The sequence below is a fragment of the Mchenga conophoros genome, linkage group LG13 (assembly GCF_057382185.1).
Source record: "Mchenga conophoros isolate Kocher_MC1m ecotype Shallow Benthic linkage group LG13, M_conophoros_male_GT1.1, whole genome shotgun sequence".
NCBI lineage: Eukaryota > Metazoa > Chordata > Actinopteri > Cichliformes > Cichlidae > Mchenga > Mchenga conophoros.
The window spans coordinates 9,403,962-9,425,536 of record NC_140538.1 but is presented as its reverse complement, the minus strand read 5'-3'; the positions used below and the strand labels follow the sequence as shown (position 1 = coordinate 9,425,536).

General features: G+C 38.0%; 1 protein-coding gene across 1 annotated transcript in view; it reads right to left on the bottom strand.

The window, feature by feature from the left end:
• mrps5 (mitochondrial ribosomal protein S5) overlaps positions 1–21,575 on the bottom strand; it is a 32,858-nt gene that overhangs the window by 7,118 nt on the left and 4,165 nt on the right. The window contains exons 3-6 of the mRNA XM_085296303.1: positions 19,858–19,983; positions 19,213–19,326; positions 18,646–18,765; positions 15,603–15,637 (exon numbers count right to left, since the gene is read on the bottom strand). Coding sequence (XP_085152429.1) covers positions 15,603–15,637; positions 18,646–18,765; positions 19,213–19,326; positions 19,858–19,983 — 395 coding nt within the window. The remainder of the gene's footprint in view (positions 1–15,602; positions 15,638–18,645; positions 18,766–19,212; positions 19,327–19,857; positions 19,984–21,575) is intronic.

The window sequence follows — 21,575 nt, the reverse complement described above, 5'->3', positions numbered from 1 at the left end:
AAACAAGCATTTGTTGTATAACTTCGGCGTAGTATCATTTGATTTTATGCATTTTGGCTTTTATGCTCAAGTCAATAACAGACAAGTTAATGAACCGACAAAAACAAATGCGTGGAGTAAAACATCTGCAGCTATAGCACCACAACAAAGCTATTAGTTGTGCATTTGTGGTCAATCCAGACCCGCATGCCTTCCCAGATTTAAGTGACTTTCATTGATCTGTTATGTAAAAAAAGCGGCAGTCATCTATCTATCTCAGAAGCACACACATATCCTATCCACACAGGCTGATCAACTCTAGGCAATATGATTTTGAAACACCAGGGGGCAGCATAGATCCACTACAGAGGTTTGAAAGAAGAGCGGGAGGAAAAGAGGTGACGGATGAGGGGTAGAAGGCAAGGGACAGAAAGAGAACAACAACAAATGAAACTAGAATCAGATCCAGCGTGTAAGGCTGCAGTTTAGACTAGATATAAATGTAGTGACAACTCTCAAATTCAAAGAATCTAATATGTGGGGACCGAGGATTAGTGTCACCAATTCAATATCTCATCAAATGTGCGATCACGTCACAGCCTCCTATTCTGTGTCAGTTATGATGCTGAATTATGGCCTGACGAGAGCTCTTGTGGAACATTATGACGACACAGTGAAGTTGACCTTTTTCATACAAAATGTCATCACTTCATTACTTGATATTATTAGACATTGGTGTGAAATCTTGTAATAAGTGAATGTATTCGCATTATAGTCAAAAACATGCTCTGTAAGATCACACTGAACTTGACCTTTGACCACCAAAGTTTAACCGATTCTTCCTCAAGACTAAGTGACCATTTAAAAATCAAAGAACAAGAAAAAATGATGATTATATGGTGAAAGATCTATTTGTTGTGAATGCTCTAAAATCTGACTCAAAAAATCCTGATGAAATGCCTGAATGTGTGGAAATGAAACATTCATTTGTGTGTGTGACATCTGAAAACGGATGTGTCTGCATCTTTGTCTTAATAAGAGATGTGCAAAGTACCAACACTCAAAGAAGCCTCAAGAAGAACTACAATAAATGCACACGGAATAAATTCAGCTCAAAACCAAGAGGCACAGTGAAAAGTGATACAGAATAACCAGCGATCCCGACTAGTTCATTAAGCAAATTTAATTAAGATAATTATAGTGCTAATTAGAAAATATTTTTGGTCTAATTAGAAAATATTTTTTGTCATAGCACCTTTCACAGTATGTTTCATTAATAAAATGTTCATTTAGGATTACTCTAAATTAAAAGCTCATTTTACCACTGAACTCCACAACAAGCTGCAAAAATAGAACAACAGGTACTTTAGAGTCTAGTTTAAGACCTGGTTCCTGGAACTCTCATTTAAGCCATTTTTGGATTCAAAAGGAGGAAAATATCTGACTTATTACTAGCTAAATGCTGTACTGTGTTCACCAGCTTGTCTCTGAATATGTCCATCAAACGCTTATGGAAAGCTTTATGACTGAAAAAAGGGCCTGCTGCAGCAAAAAAAGATGCTAACATACTGAAGAGCTGCAATTTGGCACTACTGCCAAATCCACTTTCATATTGAAATCACTCAATAATTCACTGTTCATATGAAAAAACAATGACTCCTGTGGCTTTAAGCATATAATAGCTATGATGTGATTTCCAATAACAGGTATTGAGTTGGAGGGGTTTAAATATTGACTATAAGACAATTCTCATACAGACACACACAGGTCACACAACTGCTTACACACAAGGTCTATATGAAAAATCTGTGTATCTATGTACAGTATTTTGACAGTTCAATACTGGTTTAAGCATTGGCGGCACTTTGTGTTACTTTGCTGCTTATGTATGGCAGTGGTTTGTGGTGTTCATGTTGCACTTGTGTTAGTATCTGTCTTATTGATGTGGAAACACTGTGGTTATTTCTTCAACTCCACAGTTGGATATTGCTTTAAAAGTATTCCCTCAACGATACACACAAATACAGAAATATTACTGAGGTGGAAAGATAAGTGAAGAAGCGATTGTACATTCAGCAATAAAACACCCATCAAATATTTATTTATTCTCTAGTAAAGGCAGAAAATCAAATATTAAAGCTTCCTTTGCTCATTTTGTGCGAGTGTGAATGAGAGGGGAACAATAATAGTACAAAAAATGTAAAACTAAGAACGTGAATGGACAAAATTCATTCAGCTGATTTTAAACAGACAAGAAAAATGTTCAATAAAAGAGCCAACAATTAAGCACTGATGCATTTACAGTATTTCCCACCACAGCCTGAGTGTAGTATAGTAAAGTTTTCTTTTCAGGTTGGAGCCAGAACCAGAACTTCAAACCTTGTGGCTCAGAGTTAGGGCTCAGAGTTAGCATAAGAATTTGGGCGTGACTGAAGTGCATTTTAAGCTTAATTCAGGTGGTTTAACTGTTATTACTGCAGTTTCAGAGACACAAAATTAAACTTGCAAATGTAATTGGAAAAAAATCCTTTGGAGCCAATGATTGCCTGAAGTCTAGAATCCATGGACATCACTAAATGCTGCGTTTCCTCCCTGCAAAGTCTCCTACTACAGCTGCCTTCATTTAATGCATGCTTGAAAGTCATTGAGGAATATCTCATTTCTTTGCCTTGAGCTTTTGGGTTGCTTTTGCTGTGTACTTTGGGTCATTATTATGCTTATGCTATCATCAATACACATGAATGCCCAGGTTCCACTTGCAGCCATGCATGCCTATGCAACAACACTGCCTACACCACATTTGACAATGATTTGGTATTCTTCAGCTCATAAGCCCATCATTCTAGTGCAAATTAATCTTGTTTTCATATGTCTTCATATGTCACAAGACTTTGTTCACCAAGAACTACAAGTTCTTTCAGCTGTTTTCTGGCAAATTGAATCTTCTTGTTATTGACTTTAAACAACTCTGGGAAATGATTCATGTCATCATGCACTTTTAGTTTTATAGCACTTGTAAGGTGTTTTGGTGTTGCTGATCTGAATAACTGAATAACTACCTAAGTTCAACACATGGAATCAACTCCAGCTCTTTCATCTGCCAGATTATGAGGGAACCAACCTCATGTGGTCAAAATACTGGTCAACTCTTCACTGACTTTCATGCCTCTCAAAAAGGTGGACTATGTACCCTGTATAAATACTTATAGACTTGGCTGTACATGATTATCATTGTGCTAGGTAAAGATCAAGGTATGATACTACATATATACATGATAATACATATTATGTATTAGAATTTCACATAAAGATAACCACAGACAACATAAAGAAACACAAAGTGAAAAAAAAAACGCAAAATGAAAACAAGCCATAATAATTATGAGCTAAAAACTGAATAAAAAACAAGCCAATCGAGTGTGAAATTGTCTGAGTATGTAAATGTATTCCATACTCCAGTGATAAGTGGCAACAAAAAAAACAGTTGTTACAATACGAGTGAATGCAACTCAATCCCAAGTGAAGGACCTGCCTGGCCTGCCTCATCAAGGGGCTTCTCTCTCCCTCCCCTCATGCTCCACCTCTCTTTCTCTGAGTCTCTCCATCTCTCTCTACACCAGCAAACTGAAAGAGTGAATTTAGCTAAAGGGCATATCATGACTGGTGGGAAAAATGTATTTATGAGTCAAGCTAACGCTTTGAAATGGAAGTCTATAGGAGCCACTACATAGCACCAACTTGTTTCTGACAGAATGCATTCAAAACACCTTCAGCTGTGACTGTGAAAGGGAGGTAAAACATCACAGAAATGAAGGACATTGATCCCTGGAAATATGAATAGTACTTCCTGCCTGCTTGTATGCATTTCCTTATGTTGTTCCTATGAGCTGCGAATAGATCTTGCACTAGCGCCCTTTCATTGGACTAACCCCACACCACCTCCAAAAAACAGTTCACCTTGAGGCTTTTATCCCTGTCAGAGAGCGCAAGTGATAAAATAGTGCTGAATTCCAGCAGAGGGAACTTCAAAGTCAAGATGTGCCTTGAGCGTCGCTCGTTACGTAACATACACTTCAGTAAAGGGTTTATAATATGACTGCAGGGCCACAGAACAAGGATTGGGGTCAGAGCAGAAGCAAACACCAAAACAATGAAAAGACAACCCCAAGGACACATGCAAACACATGGATGCACAAAAACAGTGACTTAACGACACCTCCACATGCCTCACATATTTTTTGCCCTGCACTAGCCTTTACAAACCAAAGGTGCACACACATAATGCTCCAAAAAGTACATGCCGTAATAAATGCATGGACATTTTTTCTGCACAATGTGGCAGCAGGTCTTAAAGGGAGGCAGCAACATATCCTCCCTTACTGTCAAGTTTAAGTGTGTAACGAAACTTGCTCTTTATGCCAGGTGCGGACCAGATGGCACATGAAGCGTTTCTGTAAATCAAAATCCAACAAGTTATTAACTCTCAAGTTTCAGCGTGACTTATGGCTGTTCGCAGCCAGTTTCAATTAGAAGTGTGTCTAAAAGCCTCCAGTGATGTTGAGTTCTGGGCTTTACATTTGTCATTTGAGGTGAAGATGCAGTAGTTTTGAGGAGTGTTCACAGCAGAGCAGATGGGCTGAGTTTTTCTCTGCCGGATGAGCAACAGCATGGCAGTGGGAGGATGCTTCTAACTCGCTCTCACTTCTGTTTAATCTCTTATTTTCTCAATCTGTTGCTGCACGTTTTCCTGTCTCCATCAGTCTATATGCTGCAGTACAAGGGACGAGTTTTAACCACATGAAACCAGAAGGTACTGCATGACTACAAATGCCTTCTCTGACTTGCTCTTGCATAGAAACACCATTTTTTTTCTCGAGTATCTTGAGTAAAGATATCAACAAGTGAATAGTTAACAGCTTTTATTTGCTCAGGCATAGCTACAATTGCCATAATTAGTCATACTGGTGCATAATTTAAACTCTGCTAGATTTCTTTGTGTAATTGTGACATGTGATGTGTTGAGAGCCAGATGGCCATATCTGAAGCAAAACGCTAGATTCACAGGCCTGTTTTTTTCTAACAGTGGTGCGAAAGGTAATCAGCTCTTTTACATAATGAAATAACTAATCGTGAAAAGAGAGTGCAGTCATACACTATGGTAGATGGCTATTTGAATATTATAGCACAAGTGTCAAGTTCTTCTTTGGCCCCTCTCCACTAAGTTTAATTTAAAAAAAAAAAAATCTTTCAGATATTTGTGACTGAGAAGGAGAAAAGGAAAGAGTTAAAATCCCTTTCTGGACTAATGTGTGTTCAAATGAGATGACAAACTGCTGTCTAAAGACTTAGCAAGAAAACAACATTTATAACAGTGTAGGGAACTGTGCGTTAGTCATGCAAATGACTCAGACATGCATGTTTGTGCTTGTGAGACTGAAGGGACGAAAATAGGACTTAATTCACATTCAACTGTAAAAGTATTTTTTGGAAATTAAATTGATCATATAGGGCGAGTGAAAAATTTGCTTTCCTATTCATTTCCTTAATGTAGAACATTTTCATTTGTACTATGTATTACTCTACAACTTGGCATCATGGTTGATTCAGATACAAGCCACCATCATGAGATTAAAATGCACTTGGAGATATATTAATTGATCCAGTAACTGAAGGCAATATTTTAAATTAGATTTGATAAAAAATGTGTTCCCCAAGGATTCTTCAACATCCAACTTTTGGATGAGGTTTAATAAACTATGTGTTGCTGGGTCAACTTCAGTGAACACTGTGTTCCCAATTAAAAGAATCTAACTCCTCTAAATTAACTTTTAAAATAACTCGGTGATGTATGACTGCAAGCTTTTACTTTCAAATGTAATAATACCCGAAGAAATGCAAAATTATCTCATCTTCTTTATTGTCATTTCTGTGAAAATATTAAACTGTAAATGAAAATAACAGTGCTGAACTTTCACCAGCACAAATCTAATAAATACTAGAACTGCCAAAAGGTTCATTTTGACTAATTTACATTTTAAAAATCACTCAATTTATATGAAACTCCATCATCTAACATTTCACCACTTTTTCTAAAAATGAATTTATTTATAATGTAGTTAATCTTGGAGCACATGGGATAAAAAGGAACTGCCAACAGAGTTATATTAACCCCAACAGAAATCAATGGGAAATGCTGCGCTCAACAATGTGGCATGCTCAGTTGGCTAGCAACATGTATTGTTTACAGAGATTCGTACATGAAGGCTGCTATATAATAACCTAGAGGTAGCTAGATGTCACCAATGCTTTGGCTAATTATGACTCTGGATGTGACTAATAGAAAATATATAGTGGAGTGCAGTTAAAATAAAAAATGAAGAATTATTGCACGACTGACTGAATCTCTCTGGGTATTCTGGCTTCTTCCCACAGTCCAAAGACTTACACCTAGTGGGGTTTGGTTACTGGTGATTCTAAACTGGCTGTAGGTGTGAAATTGAGCATGAATGGTTGTCTGTCTATCTGTGTTGACCCTGTGACAGGCTGGCACTCTGTCCAGGGTGTACCCCACCTCCACCCACCCTATGGTAGCAGGGACAGTCAACCACAATTCTTAATTGGATAAGTGGAAGAAAATGGGTAGAAAGATGAATGGGTCGGGTAGGTGAGGGAGTGTGTGACTGGAAACATATAAAGAAGCAAGCAGGTTGCTGGCTATGTAGAGAAGCCAAACAGAGCACAGCGCAGAGAGTGGAGAACTAATCTGAGCAAATAAAGAGTGAAATGTGGTGCAGAGCAGCCAAATTGGATTGGTTTTGGAGTTGAACGTCAATGCTGAGGAAGGCTGCACACTAGGATGGGTGGTGTTGTAGATTGAACAAGGCTCTCGGATAACATAATAAACACTCACTGATCGACTTTTACAGCAATTAATTTATTTAAATGCATTTCTTATTTTATTGTGGCCAACTGTGTGGTGTATAGTAAGTTACAGGCAATGACCTGCTTCACTTTCAACAGTATACTCTCACTGGTAATTTGCCTAAAGGTTTTATCATGGATCCTTCTCTGTTTGCATCACCAGTAGTTATTATATCAGTAATTCCTTGGAGTTGCTAAATATCATTCACTTTCTATGGACTCTCTAGTTATTGTTGTTTGTTGTTCCTTTGTGGATTCTTAAACATATTTCAACTTTATGATCTGTAATGAAATAATATGAAATCACATAAACTCTTTGTAAATCTAATAAAACCCCCAAAAGTTCTTGTTTGAAGTACTTATTTCGTAAAGTCATAGTTACAGCTAGAAGACTGGTGCTGTTGCAGTGATTCTGGGGGTTTAGAACGTTGGTAGTTGTAGTGTTAAGAAACAAATAAACCTGCATTAGTAGCTTTTGACTTCTTTATTGTGAATTTCACTTTTGATATTAGTATGAATACATGCCTTGACAGTTCAGTGTAGTAAACAGCTCTAATCCAATTCAAAGTTCCTACAAAGTTCATCCAGCCTACTCTTAGTTTACTTTCAACAAAACTTTCAAGGTTGTTGACTTCAGGGAGTATAAAGCAAAAAAGAAACCCTCTTCTGACACTGACAACACTCCATCTCCGTTAATGAAATCACTGAGTCTTGTCCAAGTGTGTGCTGTACTTGGAGAGAGGCCATGAACATCACTTTTGTCTGCGTCGCTCTGACTCTTCTCCATTTTTTTCAGTTACCTCAGCTCTCCGTCATCTCTAGCTCTATTCTTCATCACACTGAGTGTGCCAGAGCCGTGTGCTTTAACTTAATGGGAATTTTTGAAGCTGTAGTTTTTAGTGTAATTGTACTGGATTAGATGATTTAGATGCATTTTGGTGCACATTTTTCATTTGACGATTCTCTGTATAGCATGTCCTCACATACGAGCACAAATTATTTTTTGACTGCTTGGGGAGGCGGATGAGTATGAAGCGGGGGGGCAGCAGTGATCATTTTATCTTCATTTTTTGGAATTTTTGTAAGCCAGCCTTATTAATAAAAATTAAATTAAATTAACTGCCCAGTCTTAACATGAAAGTGGCTTTTTCAGAGCTTTTCATAAGAGCTGCAGGCTAAAATAAGGCAGGGTGGATAGACTGAACAATAGTAGTACAGTTTTCAGCAGGAAGACCAAAATAGTGTACTAAAAAGAGCCTATGAGCTGAGGGCAGCTGTACAGTCAGGGGATAATTCAGCACTGGTTTGTCACTACTTTTAGTCAACATAGGACAAAGCAACCTTTGCTTTGCAACCAAAAGACGTATTTTGAACAGTTTTTGCCTAAAAGTCTGTATGGAGCCACAAAAGATATTTGGACCTTAAAGTGAAGGCAATAAAGCCTAGTCTCCCTTCCATATTACTAACAAGCACAAATAAAATCCTTTACAACATGTAAACTTTCTACAGTAGTATTATTTGATATTTAACTGATATTTATCTAATATTTAACTTTCTAGTTTCCCTATATTAATACCACATTTTTGTTGGATGTATTATGTTACAGTAGGGCTGCTCGATTATGGCAAAAATGATAATCACGATTATTTTCACTGAAATTGAGATCACGATTATTTGACGATATTTATTTAACCCTTTAAGATCTACCATAGAACCAAGTCCGCCAGAGCTTATATTATTTTTTTTTTTACATGCTGTAGTGCCATTTGTGGGAGCATTTCAAATTGCTATACATCAATACAACTGTTATAGCCTATATTTTAAAAATGTGTATGTATTAAGTCCATAGTAACTACATTAATTGCAAAAAAGTGCAATAAACTACAAAAAAATTGAAAATCGTTTTTGTTTTGTTTACATATATTTCTACTTGGAGAAATTTAAGAGGTTTATCCCTCAAAACTTTAAATACAAAAAACTTGCAAAAAATAGTTTCCCACCACAGGAAATTTATTTTGAGTGTCTTCATAGTTTTATTTTTGGAGATACATAAATTTTTATATACACTGCAGGAAAAACAAAAAAAACAATCCTATGATGCAAATTTGCAAAGAATGTGCATGTGCATCAAAATAAACTATTTCCAGCAGTGCAATTCGAGTTCTAAGGCCTACAAGTAAAAAACTACATTTTCCGCGAAAATGACGTCACTTGCGATAGTTCCCGTTGATGTCTTTTTCAATGTGGGAAGTGTTATGAACAGCTGATCGGATCGGCAAAGCCTGTTTCTGGAATATTATGTTTTTGTTCCTGCAAGCGCTTTTTATGCAATTTTTGCAAAGCTATATGTGGAAGGAAACCGTGACCTAGGACAAGCTGATGGCATAAGATGTAAGTACAACTCCTCTGGTTTCATATGGAGAAAAATTTATTGTGCTAGCTTAGCGGTTCAGGTTCTACAGGGATTTAAAAATAGTTACACAAAACGAGCATGCTGCTCTGACCGGCTTTAAAGGGTTAACAATAACAATGTATTGAATAATGACTTTAAAAAATAATATAAAATAGTGTGCAAATACTGATAACAGTGCAAATGTTTGCAATATAAGAAATAAATGAAAAATGTAAACTTTGCAGTGTTGCTCTGTGGTGCAGCTACGACACCATAGCAAAGTTTACACACTGTGTCTACTTGATCCACGTCTGACTCCGCGAACCCATAATGTTTCCACACCACTGAAGGTTTTTTTTTTTACCTCTCTTTTCAACCAACGGCAGTCACTCTCCTCTCCAAATAACTTCTGCTTAGCTTTCCGAGCTTCCTTCGGGTCCTCTTAAGTATTCGAAATGCAGAGCAGTGCGCTTGATTTGCCACACGGAGCAGCGCGAGAGTAAAGCATGAGGGAGGGGCTAATAATCGGCTCAGTCATTTTTAATGATCGTTGAAAGCCCAGATCGTAATCGTGATTAAAATTCGATTAATTGAGCAGCCCTATGTTACAGGACAAAAACAATGAATATGTAGGCCTACAAAAATAGCCTGCTTTGATAATAAATAAAGCACATGCAGTATCTCACTAAAGTGACTACACCCCTCACATTTATTTAAATATTTTGTTATATATCTTTTCGTGGGAGAACAGTAAAGACATGACACATTGATACAATGTAAAGTAGTCAGTGTACAAGTCAGTGTACAGCTTGTACAACAGTGTAAATTTGCTGTCACCGTGCCTATTATGTGACTTTTGGGATTAATACATCTAAATAACTGAACTAAACAAAGCAGTTCTTATCATCCTTAATGTGGACATCTTAAACTGAAATATCAACCTTTAAGTTATGGATGAATTTTGTTGCACCTATTTTTTGGCTTGCCAGGAGATCTTTATGTATTTTTACAGTCTGTAATTTGCCAGAAGCACCGCGTACTGGAAATACAATCCAATCCAATCCAAAAGAGACAGTATGAACAGTGTGACAGGTAAAGACTCGCCTACAAAGATATAACTTAGCAGATACTGAAGGAGAGATGAGTAGATCTCTAAGTATTTCTCTTGGCATAAACATCAACTGAAATGAGCTGATACTGTCAGACAGCAAGGAGTAAGTTCATTTCAACAACCTTAAAATAACAATAAAAGGATGTGTGGAATGTATGCATCTACATTCTATTATTAAAATAAAATGTGAAATAACAAACATACATTTTTTTAAACTTTAAAAATTTTTCACCATTACATTCAAAAGTATGTACTTATTCTTATCTACATTTAATGAGTCTTATTAATGTTACACAGCTCCAGCCTTTTGTTTCCCTTCTTCTCACCTTTCGACTTTCAAGATAACTTTCATAACTTTTCCTTCTCTTACACTTTTTCTCTTTCCCTCCTCTTCCCTCCCTCCTGCTGGATGTATTCACTAATGGCATGCCAGCATGATCGTCCTTGGGAGACGAGCCTTTTATTCCAGTAAGCCTTTTTCATTTCATTAGGCCTGGATTTATAGTGGTGCACACTTACGCTCACACTCTCGCACACACGCACAGAGGGTATATTTATAGAAGGCGATGGCACCATAAAAGCGTCCATCGGTTTCCAGGGGGAAGCCTAATGTCTGTGACACCACTTTTATTTATGCAGACAGGAGCTGTAGGGAAGACTATCAATGACACACACACACACACACACACACACACACACACACACACACACACACACACACACACACACACACACACACACACACACACACTCACACTCTAATGACATGTGTGTATGGAATAGATCTGGAAACAGTCACATTTAAAAAATTAAAAATCATACATGTGTGTATATAAAATATATAACTTATATTTAAGGTATAGACAAACAGGTATTCAATGAAAATCAGATATTCCACGTGTGTGCACCCCCGTCTCTGCTGCACATCTGGGTCTTCCTGCATATGTGACCTTGTAGTGTTACCCCCATTAGTTCAGTAGGGTCCATTAGCACTAATTGAATTAAGGTAAGTTCCAGGATCACTAAGACAGAATCTAAATGAACTGTCTATGCAGTGTAGCTTTATTCTGTTTCTCTTTCTTTCTCTCTCTCTCACACACACACAGCCTTCAAAATACAATTTTTCTTTATCCTGAAGCACACACGACTGCAGTGCAAAGTGTCACTTAGCTACCAGGTTCACCAGATTTCAACATGAATCCTCATATCTTTTACAAGTTACATGTAGTATTAGGCCATATTTTTCATGCTGAAATATTCAGATTTAAGCATCAGCGGTAATCAAGTTTTAAAAATCTATTAATCTTCTCAGTGGAGACGGATATACTACATGCTATAAGGCTATAGGACAATTTAATCCATTTAACTCTATGTTGCTCTATGTTCACTACACCACTCGTCAGCAGTGAAGCAGGTACTTTCAGCTACATCAGCATTTAGTAGGGTTTTAGCGTGTGTGCCACCACACGCTAAAACCGTAATAAAGGCAAACATGCATTTATTACGGCATGTTTGCCTCTTTCTTTCATTCTTTAGTTTGTGAAATAAAACGAACAAAAGCTGAAACAGAAAGAAACAGAAAGACTCCTTTGCCTCTTGCTATATTACATCACTTTTACTGCTTGTTAGGAAGCTTTTATTGTACCCCTGTTAACATAACTGTTTCTTTCAACTCAGTTGCTGTTATCTTCACATTACCAGTGTCTCATTAGTAGGGCTGGGCCATATTATACCGTTCACGGTAATACCGGTATAATGTTAGGCAACGATAGGAAAATGAAATATCGCGATAGAATATGAGTAAAACGCGCATGCGCAGTGCCTTTGTTTTCATACGCACATGGCCGATTGTTGAGTGAAACAGATGAACCAGAATTGGTTTGTAAAAATGGTGCAACTTCAGTGATGTGGAACTGGTTTGGTGTTTGTCCATCAGATACACGACAAAGCACATTTTTTTTGCAGAACATGCAAGCGGCCGTCGGACTAAGATGCCCTTAAATCTGGGAGTAATCTGGGTCCTAAACTCCGTATGCTTCAGGTCAAACGAACACTGCAGCATCACTAAGAGTTAAAAACTGTCTAAATTCTTTCATCTTTAATAAAACGATCAGCATTGCTGCTTTACCAGGTGAAACTATGAAATTTAACTTCCAGGCATCCATGAAAACAAAATGTATTACATTTAACGGAGTTAGAAGTTAGCAGGAAGCTAGCGGAAGTTAGCTCGCTAGTTACCTAAGCATGATATTGCATGTTCTGACTGAGAGATTTCTGAAAAAAATCAAACGTACAGCTCTGCTATCACTTCCAACATAAATGAAGACAGGAAACTAAACAGCAGTGACGTTTGTAGGGTTACTGAAGTTGGGCTAGCTGGTATATAATTATGTGCTACGTGATCGCTAGCGACACAGCTATGTTAGCATAACATAAACAGTGAAGCTGGAGGACGAACACTAACACTTTTCCACTTATAAAAGTTAACGTTAAGGTTCCTCATGGTTAGAGACAAATGCAATCACATGGCAGGATGCTGTAAACGGACCAAACTTCAGTCAGGAGAACAACTGAGATAATCCATCCACAATACGAGGTTAGTCATTAATATACTGCAACAACATGGGAATAGAGCAGCTGCCAGAGAATTCAACATTAATGAATCAATGGTACAGAAGTGGAGGAAGCAAGAAGAATGAGTTTAATAAAGTTTGATTTATCTGACTGCTTTGTTTCGCTTAATGTGCCTTATAATCCCGTGCACCTTACGGTCCGAAAAATATGTACTGCACACTGCAGTTTAATGTTGCAAAGCACCTCTTTTTAACTTCAGTGGATATTATACATGGTTATGCTCAGGATATGTCAGCCCATTTCTACTGGAAATGCCTTTTGGTTAAACTTTCAGCAAGGAATTTGCATTTGCACTGTTACATTTTTATAAAGCTTTAATGTACATAAAAACCAGCTTCTTGTTTAAGTGAAAATAAATGATAGGTTGTCTTTTTGCGCTAGTAATGTTGTGGAGTTGTATTTTGTCTCGCATCAATTATATCGTCAGTTATATCGTTATCGCAAATTTTCAAATATATATCGTGATAAATATTTTTGGCCATATCGCCCTGCTCTACTCATTAGCTCCATTTTTAATGTACGAGGTTGTGCACCCACAGAAAAACATGGAGCAAGACACTAGCCCATGACAGTAGCATGCTATGCAGTAATGACTGTCACATCGCGCTGCAATTAAACACATGTAAATAAACTGGGGGAATAACATAAATGCACTTTTTGTCTTTCCTTTTGTCTATTCTGGTCCCACAGTAATTTATCATCTTAATAATAAATACCAATTCAGTAAATTTACAAACTGTATTTGAATGCAACATTCTAGCAAAGCAATCCTGAAGTCAAGTCTCGAGGTGCCTTGACGTAAATGCAGCTTATTAATTTCAAGCTATAATTATTGGACTGAAATAAAGGCAGTTCACTGGATCTCTAGCATGCTGCTCATTAATTGCACAACCCTATACTATTTATCACCTGGATGGAAACAATATAACACTTTTCTGGCTTGCATCAGCTTCAGGAAGTCTTGGTGCCACTTTCATTTTCTCCAGTCTTGGGTAAAACACTCAAGACTAAAGGAGAATGTTTGTTTATTGGATCGTTGACTTCAACGGTTGGAAAATTTGGCCTGAAAATGTCATACCAGTAATGAAAAGGCAACTGATTATATTACAACTTCATTCCTTCCACAGTTCTCTTATCATGGGACAAATGACACAAAATGGTACTAGTCTTACCTTTTTCTTGTCCAGTTCAGCTTCTACAGTCTAGTTAATGACTGCCTAAAGGGCAATTCCTAATCGTCAACAGTCTCATAGACATTCTTTTGGCGAGAAACTACAATCAAAACCGTCTGATATCAAAAACAACGCTGCTCTAATCTGAACCTGACATCCAGCCGCAGTGCCATCATTAGTGTGATGGTAACTCTCTTCTTTGTTATTATGTCTCCACTGACGCATGTGACATCGTCAGGTCAAACTAAAATGACCAAATTTTCTTCTTTATCCAGCTTACTGTTATTTTCAAAAAGTAGTCATTACATAACTTAACTAGGAGAGACTGAGCTTTTTTACAATTAAAATATCCCTTAAATCAGGAGTGGGGAACTCCAGGCCTCAAGGGCCAGTGTCCTGCAGGTTTTAGATCTCACCCTGGGTCAACACACCTGAATCAAATGATTAGTTCATTACCAGGCCTCTGGAGAACTTCAAGACATGTTGAGGAGGTTACTTAGCCATTTAAATCAGCTGTGTTGGATCAAGGACACATCTAAAACTTGCAGGACACCGGCCCTCGAGGCCTGGGGTTGCCCCACCCCTGCCTTATATTGACAGCATAAAAGTTACACTGCAAGACAGTTTCAGGAATACTAAAAACCTCCAATGGTCTTCAGGATTTTAAGGGTCAATTGTGATCTTAATAAACTGCATACTGTGTGAAATTCTAAAAGAAAAAAAAACTGCAATTATATCCACCAAACTCTTGAATGAACAGCTTTGCTTTAGGGCTAATTGTATGCTTGGTTTCATACATGAAGCAAACGTGACCTAGATATTACACTATTTGACTTCAGGGAGTGCTAAACCAGTCCAACTGCTCAAATGCTGCTGCTTAGTTCTCAAATGGAGCTACCCTTGCTCAGCAAATTTGCCCCTATCACCATCCATGTGTACACACCACACTGGATTTTCCACTGCTTTGAAATACTTGAAAACTGTTTGCTCCCTTTGAGGCTTTCTGCAATATTTTAATGTACAGTCAGATTTATTTAGAAAATGACACATAAAACAAAATAAGCTAGAAGTTCCTAGGAGTCTGGGGGCTATCAGTACAGCTGTATTTTGTCCAGTCAGCTAATGCAGAGAGATGAAACGGTTCTTATTAACTTGGTTGGGGTAATAAACCAGCAATTAAAATGAAGTGAAACAATTAAACCGTCAAAAACGTATTCTCTTGATGAAAACTGTTAATTTGATGACAATGCTGCACAAGGGATCATCCTCATTTATTAACAATACAGCCTTTTTTACATTTTTGAAACAATTTAAACGCAACTGTTAATCAACATTGTCGAAAACGTTGTAGAGTGTGTCGTTCAGTAAACAGAAAGGGACAAGAGACACTAACCTCGATGACACGTGAATCGAAATCCTCGTAGGTTTCTGTGGACAGAGGAAAGAAAGACAAAGAAAGAAAGAAGTTCAGATAACAAAGCTTTAACACGCAAATGCATTTAAGCGCACACATCCGTACACACATACACTATAAACCGATTAACCAGGCGAGCGTAACAAATACCCAGAAGCCCTTGCAGCAGCGTAACGGGTCTGCACTTTTCATTGTCAGTGACCTTTGAAGGATGTTACTCTCCCAAATGCACCCCGTTCACTTCTAACCAATTAACAACAAACAAAGGAGAGCTGACTCAAAGGCTCCAAGGGGAGGACACACACACGCACACACACTCCCACCACAGCTGGTATATTGACCCAACATCTGTAGGAGACCAAAGCTGATCAGAGAGAAGTAATCAATTTCCAGCTCCCTTCACATCACATTCACCAAACCCCGAGTGTATCCTTGGAAGCGCGAGAACAACAACGTCAGGACAGCGCGTGAAAGAAGGTGTTCGGGCATGCAGGGGGGAAGGTGTGTATGTCAAGGTGTGAGAGGGCTTGTTAGCATAGAGGCAAGTGCAAAGGGAAGAGAGATATAAAACTAAGGAGGATGTGAACCAAGCAGAATCTTGTTCCCTCATCCTTTGTGGTTCGAGGTAAACAAGCTCAACTCCAGCAAAGACTAATGTTTAAAGATATAATGAGGCTGGGAACAGGAGGCTAGCTGCTTCATCAGTGAATCAGCCGGAATTAGCCAACAGTGTTCCTCAGAGTTTCAGATGAAGAGTTGACTGGGCAGGAGCCCAACACTACGGGCTTCAGAGCAAAGCTCTCTATATGCACCGGCATTTGGCCGAACAGCTGGTTACATTATCATATTAAGTTTTTACTCTAAAAATAGTTTTTGATCATTGGACTATGATGCATGACACATGTACATCGTATGGCCAGTGAAAAAGATTCATTTTCCAATGATTTTGGATTTTTTGTTAATCACTCGTGAAGCAAATAAAATCAGATGATCACAGACACAGGATAAGATACAAACTTAAGACATTCATACAAAAGATATAAATATATTTGTTTTCCCAACTTTCATCAGCGGTTTACTTTTTGAATTATCCTGTCACTGAGTTCTTTGGTTTAAAAATCTCCACAAAATTAGTTTATTTCTATTAAATAAGAGTGCATTTATGTTTCTAGCAAGAATACATCAACAGTCACTGTGGAATATATTGACCAAACTTTGTGTGAAAGATTTTAAATTACCTTTCATAAGTTTTAATTGATCATTAGTTGTCAATAATTAAAGTCTTATGGGCTCCACTGTAAAAGGGGTTGGAGATGGATTTTAAACCCACTAAATGATCAGCAAAAGCAAATTTGTTTCAAGAACAATCACAATAGGATGTTTTAAAGCTATCGGCAATTCATGACACTCATTATGCGATTTCTTTCTAGTAGGATAACTCCAAAGTCGGTACCAAGTCTACATAAAAATAATGTAAACGTTACAATAATCACTTTTCCTTTAGTTCAAAAAGCACCAGAGAGGCAACTGATTCGGGAGATAATGTGCAACAACAAAAACAACAGAATCCTAGGCAAAAATGTGTCAGGAGACTGACATCTGGATCTGTAAAAAGAATTAAAAATAACAAGTTTCATATACAAACTTTATACCAAGAAAATGTGATGAAAATACTGGTGCTTGTGTTAGCATTCTGAACAAGCTACATACAGTTACAGTCTGTTACATTTTGCTTCACAGAGACTTTATCCTTGTCCCAACCAATTATAAGGACCTATCATTGCTGTCATGGTCCACATGACTGTGATTTGTAGTCACATTTCTGGGAAGTGGCACATCAGGTTACAGGTTACAGCTGTGGTGTGCTGTAAATTGAGTTTTAAGGCTGTGGTTATAAGACATTCCATTCAAGGTGTGATGGACCAACAGCCCTGCATGGTTCATTGCAAAGTAACAGTGTGGTCATTTGGGTTTCTTGTACAGGAACAGGGGGGGAAAAGGCAAACAGCGTGGGAGGAACAAGAGAAGCCGAGAGGGTGATGGAAAAGGAAATGGAAGAGAGAAAATAATGAATTGAGAAATGACTGGAAGACATGAGGAATGGGAATAGGAAAAGAAATCTGGGGTAAAAAGACAAAGAGTGAACAGGAAAGCCACAGAGAGCAAAAAAGAGAGGGATGTCTTTCTAAATTAGGAAATTGTCCCATTTGACACTTTTGTCAAATTCTCATTTTCATCTCTAGCAGTGAGCCCCCATGCTGACCTCCTTCTGCTCTCTCTCTATCGCACACATACACACCCAGCATGCCTCTTATTACACTTGTATTGCTTCATCCACCTCATCTCTCTCCATCACTATAGTCATCATAACGTCTCGCTGTGTCTTTCAGTGTATATCTAAGTGAGGTGCCCCTCTGAGACCTGCTGTGTCATGATCTAGACTCTTGTTACTCCATGAGAGTGAGGTGGAGATGTCTGCACTGTGACGGTCAGCTCAAGCTGGTTGTATTTTGTTCTGCTACTTTTCTGGATTCACTAAAGACTGTTGTAAATACAACAAGGAGCAAATTGAAGGACACTGTTACCTAAACCAAGTAGGTCATGTTTTTGAAAGCATTTACGGCTCATTTTACTTGTAAACGCAGTAGTTCGAAAGGTTCTGATAAAACTTTGTATGGGTGTAGAGCAATGAGTGGGGTCATATTAAAAATCCATTAAAATTTGGCTTGCATCCACCACGGTCTACAACTTGATTTAGAGTTGAAAATTGACAAAAAGCCTTAAAACTATATCTACATAATTAACTACAGTACTGTGGGACGATTTCAAATATCATTGACCTCTGACCTCTCCTTTGCTGTCAACAGATTGACCTGAGAGTCAAAGTGATAAATAGCTCTATATAGCATTATTAAGATGACAAAAGGTTTTCCGGTTGAAATACTTTTTGAGCATAGTTGATTAATTTTAACAGTGTAACGGTATAACAGCAAGACTTTGTGAGCATTTAGGTATGATTTACCTCCATTGGGTCCAGGGTCAGGCGGCCCCAGGCTGATTCCCCCCCAGGAGTTTCCTGTCCAACCTCTCTCCCTCTTCACCTTCATCTTCCTCCTTCTCTCCCACTCATCCCTCTGACGCACTGCAGAAAAACACAACAGACGAATTTTTGCAGAGGTCACAGCTGACTACAAGGAGCACAACACGATAAACATCAAAGGTGCTATCTGTCAATGTCAAATTAACTGTGTAATTACTATTAACAAATGAGATCACAGTGGAGACAAATTAGCGGCTTCTATGTCCCAACAGTGGCGCTTGTTTTTCAAGATTAAGACCTCATTTACCCCCACCGCTCCTTCTTGGTGGCTCGTGAAAAGTTAATTTATTTTTCCAGAAAAATGATTTTTCTTTGGCTTTTCTAACGCTCAGAAGCGGAATATAAGCTGACAACTGATGGACAGCTGTGATATTGGATAACATAGCTGGCAAAATGTCAGTGCATTCATAAAGTTGCACAGGTTTGTGATCATTTTGTGCTTCTGCGCAGATAACAGTGACATGTGATGGGATATTTGTGTGTCTTCACCTAGTTCAGCTTGAACCTCCTGCTGCTCAGCTTCGCCTCTTCGACTCATGCTCTGCAAAGCGCCATCCTTCAACACTGGACTGTTGAGTCCAGGCCACAGAAAACCGCCACGACCTGGAGGTTAAAAAGAGAAAAAAAGGAAATCAATTACAGGAATAAAGAATGAGAGGAAGAGAAATTAGTACTAATTATTTTGCAAACATTTGTATTTTCTTTGTATATATGGATCTAAGGCCATGATACTTGCAGTGTGTGGATAAAAACAGCTGTTGACAGCTGTGGACACCGAGTGAAAATAGTTGTTCCCATTATCTTCCATACCTGAGAGAGCTCTGCGGGATTCCAAAATGATGGATGCTCTCTTGCAGAGCATTAATAATTTAACACTAAGTAATGAATATTCTAGTTTGTCATCCTCATCAGCTGCTTCTTAGCTTCAGCGTGAGTGTCAGTGTGTGATTGGCAGCGCTTGTGTTAACAGCTGAGCAGGAGAAATGTATGCACTTCAGAACAAAGGAAATCATTTAGACAATTCAATTGTATTATTTAAAGAGAAAATTATAGGAATTAGATTTTCTGTGTTTTACCAGCTTTACTCTTCTGTCAAGAAGTGAATTAAAGAAAGGCACGCAGTGGAAGTCTCACCCTCTCCAATGGTCTGTCCTCGGTTCAGATCTCTCCTTAGTTTGCGTCTGGTACGCTTCCCTCGACCCTTTCTTGCTCCAGCACCGGACTCAGCCAACACACCTCTCCATAGCTCTTCAGCCGTTACTGTAAACACACACACTCACAGTTAAACACACACACATTAAACAAAAATGGTCATACCATGTTTGAGAATAAAGGTTATCTATGGTTGTGGATGGTTATTGAGTTATGACTGACAAGCCGTTAGGCAGTGAAGAAGCGGTTTCACAGTCCAAGCCACACCTCTTGTCACATCCGTCTTTTTATGACTAACATGGTGGTGAAAATCTAGAGACTTCAGAAACCAATGGTTAAAGTCCCGGTAGTTACAACCATCTTTCAGACTGTTTGTGATTTTACCTTTGTTTAGTTCTTATCACTCTTATCAAGGTCTTTTCTCAACATCTTTTATGGTTCACATATTTAAAAGTTTTATTTTTCTTACATGAAAATGTAAAAAAGGCTTTAAATGTTTGTTTTCTACAGATTAGCTGTATGAAACTAGCCTTTTTCTCCAAATGCATTAAAGGTTTTAGAATTTCACTGTCAGTAAATGACAGATTTGTTTTTCTGATTACTTGAGACCTAAAACAATTCATACACGAAAGATAAAACTAAATGATTAGTATTTGACAGCTGATAAATCACTTAAATGACTTTTGATTAAAAAATGAAAATATTAAATACGTTTTCAAATGTGAGAATTCACTGCTTTTCTTGGTCTCACATTGGGGTAAATTTGTATTTGGGGCTTCCTGTAATTGTTGGACAGACAAAACAAGACGATAGTTATTTTCAGCACCTCACTGAGTGAGCTAATACCAGAGGACTGTTAGCAGTGACAACAATTTGAAACAGATTAAAATATAAGACACACCTGAAACAGTCTTATTAAAACAAGTGTCTCTTCTGCTAGCAGGAAAAATGCTGCCAGCAGAGTAGATTTAACTACTCATCTGCCACACCTTCACCTTGAATTTCGCTCAACTCACCAAGTCAAAACACTTAAGAGTCAAAAAATCATAAACATTTCAGAATTTGGGTCCGTCCTCTCAGAGCTGACAAATAAAAATGTTAAACAGTAATCTCACAATGTAAGATCTAACTAATGTAATGTGAGAATGCTTGGAGCCTTGCCCCTTTAAAAGCCACAAATAAGGATGTTCAGTAAGTGACATAAGGGAGCACCAGGGACCGTAACTAAAAGCTAATAAATTTGCAGTGGCTATACAGCAATCACTGTAAAGTGGTAATTCATCACCAAAGGCCCAAGTAAGGATCTGCAGTACATCCACTGATTCAGACATATCTGAAAATCAGTAAGCAACATGCACAATAAAAAGTTAAATAGCCCAATTAAATATTTATAAGCGAATACTTAAAGAGTCTTCCTGGAGAAATACAAGCCAGGGACAGAGTCAATGTAACGCGACAGGCTGTTTGACAGTGTGTTTTTCATGTAATCACAATTCAAACTGAAAGTGTGACGTGTTGACAGGCACAACATTTTCTTAATTACACGAGAAATGCTGAGGCATTGACTGTAAATGATTAAGACTGAAAAAAGGAGTAGTTATGAAGCGGGTGATGAAGCATGGCAGAGAAAGCAGGAGATAAAAAGAGATGTTTTGACAGCTTCATATATGCCCACTTCAAACACTGTCATCAGTCCTGAC